This window comes from Mugil cephalus, chromosome 21 (genome assembly GCF_022458985.1).
Source record: "Mugil cephalus isolate CIBA_MC_2020 chromosome 21, CIBA_Mcephalus_1.1, whole genome shotgun sequence".
NCBI classification, from domain to species: Eukaryota; Metazoa; Chordata; class Actinopteri; order Mugiliformes; family Mugilidae; genus Mugil; species Mugil cephalus.
Window position 1 is genome coordinate 1,337,186 of NC_061790.1, and position 11,135 is coordinate 1,348,320.

The window sequence follows — 11,135 nt, forward strand, 5'->3', positions numbered from 1 at the left end:
ATTCAGTTTTATGAAATATTATTTCACAGGATTAGAATCAAACGATCAGATCAGAACATTTCCCTGAATAAAACTGAGAAGAAGAAGAAGAAGAAGAAGAAGAAGAAGAAGACGACGTCCTTCATGCCTGAATTTTTGTTTTGGTTCTTCAGATAAAAAATGCTAATGATGAAACATGATAAGATGCATCACCAGAAACAGGAAGTTATTTTTGTTATTTTAGTGTTTAAAGTTTCCACCACAGACTCTGTTCCTGATCTGTGTCAGCTGAGCCTCATCATGTGAACACTGAGCAAACCTCCACATCTTCCTCATGTTTGCGCTGAGTTTTACGTGGCCCTCGCTGGGGTCCCAGCACGCAGCACTGGGGGGGGGGGAGGGGAGGGGGGGGACAGGACCATGGAGGGGGCGGGTTGGGGGGCGTTAACGTGAGGCCCTGAGGTTGGATGATGAATCCGTCACCAGTGCTTCGTTTGATTTCTGTTTACAGGTCGTTACTGCTGCCGCGTTACCGTAGCAACAACGTCAGGCACATTTCCATAGCAACCACTTCTATAGCAAACAGTTCTTCAGCAACAGCACATTTACAAAATAAAACTGATACAGCTCCATAGAAACTGCCACTGGCATGTTTCCACGGCAACCACGACTGACAGCTCCATAGCAACTGCTACTGATGCACCTCCATAGCAACCACGACTGACAGCTCCATAGCAACTGTTACTGACATGCTTCCATAGCAACCACTTCAGACATACTGTATATCCATAGCAACCCCGACAGATACAGTTCCTCAGCAACTTCTACTGATGCGTCGCCATAGTAACCGCTGCACACACGGTTCCATAGAAACTGTGACTGACACGTATCTCCAGGGTAACTGCAGCTAACACTGTTTCATAACAACATCACAGATTTACCGTATTATTAAATATAAGAGATCAACACATTAACACCAGACAACATGATGATGACTGAACTCTCTGGTTGTGTTTCGTCTCCCAGCTCTTGGTTGTGTTGCTGTAACTCTGTGATGTGTGATAACGAACTGAAGCACTGGAGAATCTCTCCATGTGACTTTAATCCAGAGACCAGCGAAGCCTCCTCATCAAACTGCTGCAAAAGTTGGATTTCATCCCTCATAGTCCAGGAAGTGCTGCCCTGACTTGCAGCCACCTGTGTTTGCTCAGCAGCTTCCCTCAGCGAAGTTAATCAGCGTCTCTGCTCTGCTTTGTTCGGGCTCTGCAGGGCTTCGTGTCGGCTTCAGGCGGAGGCCACCAGGCCACGGGTCAAACACCAGAAGATCTGGAGTCGACTGTGATGTGTACGTTGGCCCTTCAGGATAAAACACAAACACGAGCAGAAGACACTGAGGGACCGAAGCTACAAATGCTACAAATACCACAAACAAGGAGGAGGTTTCAGTTTGGATGAGTTCTGAAAGATGGTTCACGTTCTAACGCAACATAATGAAGAGAAAACTACGTGTACAGACGTGAAGAACAGGACTGAGGATCAGAAACATCAACCTATAAGCTCGTTTTGGAAGAAACTCCTGAAGAACCAGGTACTAGTTTGAGTTTAGGAGGCGCACGTTCTTTCTACTTAGAGGTTAATACTTTATTTTTGTTAATCGGCCTGAGGCGGCTCTGAACCGTCCCTTAGTTACGCTGCTGTAGGTCTATGATGCCCTCAGCACCCATCATCTACTTCCTTCATCATCTCTGTTTATTTGACGGCTCTTCTCTCCATCACCACATTAAACCAAACGATCTGATTGGTCGAGCAGATCTTTACTAGATTCATCACTGTAAATAATTCTAGTAAAAAACTCGTTCAAGTTATCTGTTCATTTACAATTAGTGGAACTTAAATAGACTAAATTTAGTTTAACATTACATATATTCGTTGATGTCAAGATTTTAAAAACTTTAATTTCACTTTGTACTAAAAATAATGTAAATACTGAACACACCAAGTTATATTGGGACAAGCGAAGTGTTTTTGTGGAGGCGGCCATCTTGTTTTCTGACGCTGATAATTCAGGTGCGACGTCTATTTCCACCGGCTAAAAGTAGAGACACCTCACAGACTAACTTAATGTTGTCTCCTATCTGCAGATGCAGAGTTCATCCACCTCAAGTTGTGACGCTGGGAAGTTTCCTCAGACTGTCTGACCTTTGACCTCCCTCCTCTGGGTAAACTCTACCACCAACGACCACCACACATGAGTGAACATTAGCCTGTAGCCTCTGATTTCACGGCAAGTGATTGGTTGATTGATTAATTGCACATATTATTTTTGTTTCAGTCTGTATTATTGTGTCCAATGAATCCTGGACTGGTTGAGATGTTTTATTTATTTTAACTCCTGAGGAGGTCGTGATTCTTCTGAGTTTCTGACAGATGCTAAAAAAACCTTCTGAAAAGGATCCACAGTATCTGAGACGGAGGAACTGAAGCTTGAGGAATTGTTGAAAAGTTCTGTAAAGCTTCCTCCTCTCAGACCTCAGCATCCTTCAGAAACTCCAGTAACCAGAACCTGCCTGAACCCGACCAGTCTGTTGTCTTCTGCAGTCAGTGTTTGGTTTGTTGGTCTTCAGGATTTTAACTTTGAGATGGTTTAGCAAACTGTAGTCTGATGAAAACAGTGTGTGTGTCGACCTGAGGACGTTTAGATTCCAGCTGGAGTTACGTTCAGATCATCCCAGTGTTTCTCATCTTTGATCTGGGGATGAAACTCGTCTCCTGCTCTAACGCTGAAGTGATGAGAACAGTGAATTTGTGATGTTGAGGTGGTGGGATAAAAAAAAAAGAAAAGAAAAAAAAAGAAGCGGGTCCATGTTAGATAAACAGCAGTTTGCCATTCATGATGTACAATGACGCTTTCTTAAGGCGAAAAAGAGCTTAAGTGTCAGTCTGGGTGCCTTTCAGCCCGGCAGCCCGGGCCACCCAGAGAGCCAGCTCCGGGTCTGGGCTTTGGGTTTGGGAGAAATAAAAACCTGGCAGGGCAACGGTCAATCACGGCTAAACGTTATGGCTCTAAACGCCGTCTTCGCTCTCCTGCACCGGGAGCGTGAGGAAACACTCGAGCGGAGCTGAATATTTGGGCGAATATTGAGCAGATGTGAAGTCGGAGCGCGGCGCCACGTGCAGCGAGGAGCTCGGCCGGCCGCCTCCGGGCCAACCGGCCAAATACAACAAGCGAGTGCAGGTCACCTGATGGTACAGTTTTGGGGAGAAAAGGCTTTAAATGGCATGGAACCAGTTATATGTGGTGCTGTTTAATAGCTGGCGACGCAGACGAGCCACAACAAGAAAGAGACGGCGCCTTGATTCATGGGAACGCCGAGCCTCTGCCTTTGTGGCGGCTCCTCCACTGAGCAAATACTCCAAACTGTTCATTCCCCGTCGGCCCATTCTCTCCTCCGGCACATTGTTTGTGCCCTCGCATTTCATTCAGGCTGGGGGTTGGAGGGCTGGGGAGGGGGGGGTTAGATTGCTCTCAGAGCCACTGAGCAAACAGTGGAGAAAAGGATCCTGCCATCTTTACTCTGTTCCCAGGAGAACTTGCCTTTTTTATTTTTTTATTTGAGCTCCAAGCTGTCACGCTGAGCCCAGAGTTTGATGTCAGAAAGCTGAATTAATTGCTTTAAGCCAAAGGGGCAGGCCACCCATCTCCAAACGCTCCCCGAAATGTTTCATCGGAGATTATTAAAGCTTTCTCCACACACAAGGTGCACAAATACTGGGCCGAGAGGAGAGTCCAGCTCCGTTTTACGGCCTTTTATGGATCGTTTCGAACCGTTTCAAAGTGAAAAATTTGCATGTTTTGCTCTTAGTGAAGAGTTTTTAAGGATTATGTCTGAAGATTATTTTAGTTGTGTGTTTCCTCCAGAGACCAACAGGTACACGAGGAACTGAACGAAGTTGGCAAAGGATCCGCCAACGTCTCAGCCTGTTGGAGCAGATCAGAGTTTAGCTTCAGGCGGCCATTGATTTCCATTCAGTTTAGCATAAAAACATAAAATAAATACTGAACTTAAAAGTGAAATGTATTGAGGGTCTGAGGAGAAGATTTTCAGAAAATTTTTTCTCATTTTTATTTTTCTTAAAAGTGTTTTTTTAATTTGTTGCTTTTCTCTTTATTCTTGTATTTTTTATTTTTTTTATTTCGGAACCATCTTAATTAAGCTAGTAGCGTAGTGTTTGTCTTCTGTTGTTGTGCCATATATATATATATATTTATTTAGAGTCTTTTTTCTTGAGCAAACCAAAAATCAACACTTCAGCCACTTAAATCTAAATAAAAGCTCCGGAGGCCGTAATAAAGTAATAATTCCTCCATGTGACTGAAGCCTGGTTTCCAGTATCTGCTGTAACCTGAATGTTTCCGGTAACTGCTGATCTGTTGGAGGAATCTGATGCTTCAGTTGTGAGATGTTGGTGGTTTCCTCTCATCAACTGATGCTACAACTTTTCTATTGGATTAAGGTCACGTGTCCTGACATTTTCTTTCAGAGTTCTCGGGTCCATCAGTGATGAGGTCCTGGTCCAGAAACCAGGACCTGAGCTGAACACACGAACTCCGACTGGTTCTTGAAATCAACGTCACAGATATGAATTATTGTTTGTCTGCCACGATTCTTTAAATGCTGCAACTTGTAAAACATGAAATTCATAAAGTCCCAGCTCTTTAGAAAAGGTTTTTATAACTATATAAATATAACTATATATAAATATTAAGGAGAAATGTAAAAGGAGGAGAGATAAATAACTATTATAAATGATTTAAGGAGAAGGGGCTTGTACTTCTTCCCACCTTGTTTAAGACATGTAAGTGAAATTATAGCTCTGCTTTATTTATTATATACACATCATACACAAACACACCTTTTTAAATTAGCTTTTAAGATATAATTTCTGTTCTTCTTATGTTTTTTATATGTTCTATAATGTTCTTCTCAGTTTCTGCTGTTTTTCTGCTATGATTTTTGTAAATGTAAAGTGTCTTTGAGTTCCTTTTAAAAGTGCTCCATAAATATTAATTATTACTATTATTATTATTATTATTTTTATTATTATTATTATTATTATTATCATTTTTTACATGTTCATTTCATTTCTTCATCTTTAATGTTGTGAAGGTTGTTGTTGAAGGTAAATTTAACACCAGACTTCATTTTTATGTTTCTCCCAGAAACGAAGCAGCTCTGGATCCTCGTCCTTGATGCGTCTTCGGGGTCGTGATGTTTCCGGCTCTTTGACGACACGATCTGACTGATTTCTTTAATATTTAACCCCGGAGGATGAAGCTTTTTCCGCCGTGTCTCAGATTCTTTGTTCAGGTCTTCAGTAGCTCCTCTGTGTTTGCAGCCTCCTCAACAAAGAGCCACTAATCTGCTGATGGATCTGCTGATAGATCTGCTGATGGATCTGATGAAAGCACAGAACCAGATGTGTTTTCACAGCTCAGGCTGCTCAGAGGTTTCAAGTGGAGGAAGCAGGAAGTTCTTTTCGTCTTGGTGTGAAAGTGAAGGATGTGGAGATGCATCTGGACCGAAGCCTGAAGAGACACAGATAATGAGAGAAGAGGAAGAAACAGGCGCCATTTATTATTTCATCTCCATGAAGGTAAAATATTAACATGAAACTATTTATCTTATAAACATTTATGTTATTTTAAGTAATTTTAAACAGACACACAAACCTCAGCTTCATTTCTTTATTAATTATTAACACAATAGCTGCAGATTCAAATATATATAAATATATTTGTGATACTTTCAATTTTATCATTACTTTATTTATATTTATATACTAAATTCAACATACAAATACTTATCATTATTATTATTATTATTATTATTATTCTTATTGTTATTATTATTATTATTATTATTATTATTGTTGTTGTTGTTGTTGTTATTATTATTATTATTATTATTATTATAATCTGTACATAGCTGCTGTTAATATTATTCTCTGCTGGTGAGCGGCTTAAATGACAATAAATAGGTGATTTTAAATTTATTTCTTCTTGTTCTCAGTGTTTTACCAGATCAAATAAAGGAAAGAAAAGACAGAAACCGTTTAGTCTTTACTCTCTGTGGACGGATGAATTTAATAAAACGTTAATACATTTATTTTCCTCTACAGGGAGACAGAGATTCATTTATCTGAGATATTTATAATATATATATAATATGTAATAATTATTATTATTTTATCATCATTATTATTATTATTATTATTATTATTATTATTATTATTATCATTTAAAATCTCAAGTGGTTGCTCTGTAATTTGAATAGAACTGTTACTGTAAGAAAAATAATGACAGATGAATTTCTTTGTTTCTTTTCATAAAGGAGTTTAAGCAGCTGATGAATCTGATTCACGTTGTGGATTTAGGATTAAACTGCAGTTGTGTGTTTGGAAGAATCAGCCTGTATTTGTGAGGCTGCAGACGAGTGGCTCCATCTAAAGGTCAGAAAACGGAAACACGCTTTAACTGCACTGAAGCCTAATTATTTATAAGTTAACGTTGTTGCATTAAAGAAAAGAAACGATTTGCCTTTAAATGAATTATTTACAAACCCTCATCTGTAAATTCACAGAAGGGAAACTGATCCTCGTTGAATTACTTTTAATTAACTGATGAAATCAGTTCTCACCTTGAGATAAATGATTCCATTTATAAAACCCATAAAACAAAGAAGTATGGATGTGGAAAAAAGCAAAAACATCCTCTCATCTGCACAGATGACACAGAGGAACAAGAGTCCAGCATCTAACAACCAGTGAAACCTAAAAGTGGCCGAATGCTGAATATTTAACAGTAAATAAAACTGTTTTTTATTTATGAAGAATATCTGCAACTCACATTTAAAACCTGTCACTAGACCAGCATGTTAGCATGCTAAGCTTAGCTGAATAACCTGTTAGCATTAATGCTGTGGATGCTAAATGGGGCTAAAAACTGAAAGAAAGAAAGAAAGAAAGAAAGAAAGAAAGAAAGAAAGAAAGAAAGAAAGAAAGAAAGAAAGAAAGAAAGAAAGAAAGGAAGAAAGAAAAGGTGCTTTATGTGTCAGGTTTCTGGTGGGGAGACAATAAAATTACTTTAATAAAAACTAAAAGACAAATAAGGAAACAAAAAGGTAAAATATCAAAAAAACAACAGCAACAAAAAAGGACACATTTATAAAAGACACTTGAACCAAACGTGTCCTTGAATTCTTCTTCTGCGTGTTTAAAACGAGAGAAGAAGACGAGGTGATGTCGCCGTCCGTCTCATTCTGCATTCAGCAGCACCAGCTCCTGTCTGTCTTCCAAATGGGAATCTGTGAGAGAAATCCCTTTAAGTCGGAAACCCTGAGAAGTGATTGCGGGTGCGACGACCAGCTGCTGTGTCAGACTTCCAAATGGAGTCTTAACGTTGGGAGGCGGGTTTTCTGCCAGAGAGACTAAAGCTGCTGTAAAGCCTGCAGCCTCTCGGCGCTAAGCTGCTGCCGCCATATGTGCAGAACCAACAAACGAAACACGAAGACGGAGGTCGACATCATCAGCGCTGAGTCACCTGGAGAAGCTCCGATCAGATTCAGATCCAACACCAGAACCTCACGTCTCCACGGAGACGCAAACATTAGACTTGAACATTTATTTATTCGAGAAAATGAGCCAGTGTTCCATGTGAGTGAAGCCTGGTTTCCAGTATCTGCTGTAACCTGAATGTTTCTGGTAACTGCTGATCTGTTGGAGGAATCTGATGGTGGTTTCCTCAACATTTCTATTTGTTGTTCTTTAACTGTTCTTCTGGTGTTCTTGGGCTCCTTATCTTCCTCCATGACCCAGTTTCTCTTCACATTCAGCTCATGGACTCATGTCCTGACATTTTCTTTCAGAGTTCACTGGTAGAATTCAGAGTTCATTGGTCCATCAATGATGAGCAGATGCAGCAGAACAGGCCCAAACCAGGACATTAGCGCCCCCATGTGTCATGGAGGGATGAGGTTCTGATGCTGGAATGCAGTGTTGGTTCATCTCCAAACATGACGATGCCCCCGTGTCCTCGTATGAGGACGTTAAGTTTCTTTCTGTCACGTGGACAATGTGGAAAACCTCATCAAACTCTACGGTTTAATTATACTTTGTAACATTTCTAGTTTGATATGATGCCCACATTTAACACATTCTGTCAACAGTAACGAGCTACAGCGTCTTTAATTAGCAAGTGCTCGTTTGAGGACGTTGGGACTTTGTCGTGGAAAAATTCAATGAGTGAGGGTTGTTGAGAAGTTAGTGATGATTCAGACTCTGGTCACTTTTGTTGGTTTATTTGCAAATATTCTGCGCAGAAGGAGACACACACACATCGAACGTGAGGTGACAACACGTTTTATAATCCACGCTCACGTCTGTTCCACTCTGATCTGCTGCAAAGGTACGTTACACTTCTTGAGTCATACTTCTGCATAGAAATGAGGTGAGAAGTTCAAGAGGAAGTGTAAGCGAAGTCAAACGGGACAACTAAAGGAAAACAAAAATGTAACATCATGTCACACTTATAAACTTTCAGTGAACTTGTGCTGAACTTATTTTGACTTATTTTTGTTATGAACTCATGTTGGCTAAAACGTCACTAACGTTGTTAAGCAAATACAGACGGCGTATGTGAGAGCAGTAAAAATAAAAATCATTGTTTGCAATTCTGTCTTTGTTCAGTCATGCATTGAAACAAACACTTTTAGCTTTTGTTACACGTTGGTGACTTTATTGAGTAACATGTGCAAGAAGACGTTTCTTAATGTGTTGCATAACCGGGCGTTCAAAAGGCAGAAACAGGGAAAAACAAAGCAAATAAAATGTGCAAAGTTACAAGAACAAGTCAAAAAACAGGGGCGAGCTGCGCACAGATACGACCTGCGGAGCTTCAAAGTACTAAAAGTCAATTTAATTCAACTTAATGGTTTAAAAGCAGGATAAATTCAGACTCCAACAAAAGGCAAACAACAGCGAAAATCCAAAATAAAACCAACACAAGCACATGGCTCAGGTCGTTACATGAGGAGGCTGTAGAGATGTTCTATATGATAATTAAACTCCATCATCTGCATCATCACCAACCTGGAAAAAACTAAAGCGTAACTTCTCCGACTTCTAAGCATCCGACACATGAATAACTCCAGACACATGGAACCAAAGCATTCAGCTTCTTAAACCCACAGCGTTTCCATCCGTCTCTGGTGTTTTCCCTAAAAGAGACAAGAGGACGAGTTAACTTCAGGTTCATCCAGACCTCGTGTTCATACATTCACCATCATCACCTTTAGTTCTGGTCCAGATGTTGACGGCCACAACAGCTGTGGAGAGAAATGCTAAACCCACGGCTACGAAGATGCACCACAACCAGTCTGGAAGACAACGGAGGAGACAATGGAGACAATGAAGACATTGGAGGAGACAGGAGAACATGTTTCAGCTGCAGCTTTCTATTGTCGGTCAAAGAGAAACAGAAGCGTGTTGAGACTGTACACTGAGATGTGGTTGTTGCGTCGGTTCTTCTGTTGTTCTCAGCTGGACCTTGTGATTCACTTGTTGCTTTCAAGTTCTCACCTGAACGAAAGAAAACAACTTGTTGTATAAATGGAGCTTTAATAATTTAACAGCTCAGATTCTCAGTTTGTTTCTCACCTGGTGGACCGAAGGTAAAAAGCTTCACTTCTTTAGTGTCTGTGGACACTTGACACTTAAACAGTTTATATCTTGATGTGTAACTGAAATGAGTCGTCAGAAACCGGACAGAAGCAGAACAGGAAGACTGAGATGTTATTAATTCCTTGTTGTCTTTGTCCACTTCTTTATCTCTGTTCAGCCACCTCACTGAATGTCTACATGGTCCAAATGTCCCCACAGAGCAGGTTAAATTCACCTGGTCAGTGTCATCGTGTTCAGTCACTGACAAGACAAGAAAGACAAAGTTATTCAGGTTAACTTCATTATTCTAATCATAATTATTGTCATGTTTCAGTGTGTTCTTCTAATGAGACTCTGATATTCTGATAAAAATACTCACTGGTTACAACAGACAGAACAACCAGAGCATCTGGACCTTGTTCTTGTCCTGATTTGTCAAAATGTCTGCAGATGTAAAGACCAACATCCTCATCTGAGACCTTCTTCATAACCAGGGAACAGTTTGATGTTAGTCTCAGTCTGTCTGGTTTAGATCTGATCTGTCCCAGAGTAACCAGCTCTACTGATGTTCTGCTTCTTGAATTAACAAAGATCCAGGTTGTTTTGTCACAGTTACGTTGATCATCAACCACATTCTCATGAAGCAAAGTGACGTCGTCTCCGTCTCTGACGGTTAAATAGAGGTAGAACTGTCTGGTCAGAGCTCCTGAGAAAACAGCAGAGACACCAACATGTTTCTGTTAACGTCACATACATTAGATTTTATTCGTTGTTCCTCATCCTCAGAGACAGAACACAACACTGTAACACAAATATTCAAGTCTTTAAACACAACTGTAATAAAACTGATGCTATATGAGCTGATGTATCTAGACAGAGGCAGTTTTCTATGAAGGACAGTTACAGTGAATATTAAAATAACATCATCCTTGTTTGGTTTTCAGTTAAGGTTGAAACAAACATACATGTGTCCTCACCAGTGAACGGAAGCATCAGTATCATCAGTAACAGTGGTTTAATCCGCCTGTCGTCGTCCATCATGTCTTCGTCTTTCTGTCTGTCTTATAACCACAGTCTGCTCAGTGCAAACGCTTCTTATGGAAGACGCAGCATTAACTTCCTGTGACACGTATGACGTCACCGACTTCTTGTTTCTAGTTTAGTATGTGAACAAGAAACAACTGTGAAGCACTTTGTGTTATAAATATAAATATAAATATAAATATAAATATAAATATAAATATAAATATAAATATAAATATAAATGAAGTTTGATTTGATAAATGTATAAAATCGTTATGTTACAGCTGATCCATGTTCAGGTTGTTTTAGAAAAAAAAAAAACCCTGTTCCACTGCTGTTGGGCCACATGTCAAACAGAGAGGATTTACATCAATGGTTTGTCATCAGGTTGTGGGTTTGAATCCTCTGCATTTGTG

The 11,135-nt window shown here is 40.0% G+C and overlaps 1 protein-coding gene across 2 annotated transcripts; it reads right to left on the reverse strand.

Moving 5' to 3' along the window:
* Window positions 1–8,371: 8,371 nt before the first annotated feature.
* Window positions 8,372–10,787, reverse strand: LOC124998768. Of its 2 annotated transcripts, XM_047573296.1 has the most exons (6): window positions 10,674–10,787; window positions 10,076–10,402; window positions 9,694–9,957; window positions 9,535–9,615; window positions 9,327–9,413; window positions 8,374–9,254 (listed from the first exon to the last, which is right to left on the reverse strand). In XM_047573296.1, the coding sequence occupies exons 1-6, from the start codon at window positions 10,735–10,737 to the stop codon at window positions 9,208–9,210; spliced, it is 870 nt and encodes a 289-aa protein (XP_047429252.1). In that variant the 5' UTR covers window positions 10,738–10,787; the 3' UTR covers window positions 8,374–9,207. The 2 variants fall into 2 exon arrangements, with proteins under 2 accessions (XP_047429251.1, XP_047429252.1); XM_047573295.1 differs by having other exon boundaries at window positions 8,372–9,254; window positions 9,327–9,615.
* Between the last annotated feature and the right edge of the window lie 348 nt (window positions 10,788–11,135).

Coding starts and splice junctions, on each gene's coding strand:
- LOC124998768 (XM_047573295.1), bottom strand. CDS start 10,737: ATGATGGACGACGACAGGCGGATTAAACCACTGTTACTGATGATACTG. Junction 10,403..10,673: donor ACTGATGCTTCCGTTCACTG/GTGAGGACACAT, acceptor CTGTTTTCTCAG/GAGCTCTGACCAGACAGTTC. Junction 9,958..10,075: donor TGTTCTGTCTGTTGTAACCA/GTGAGTATTTTT, acceptor TTGTCTTGTCAG/TGACTGAACACGATGACACT.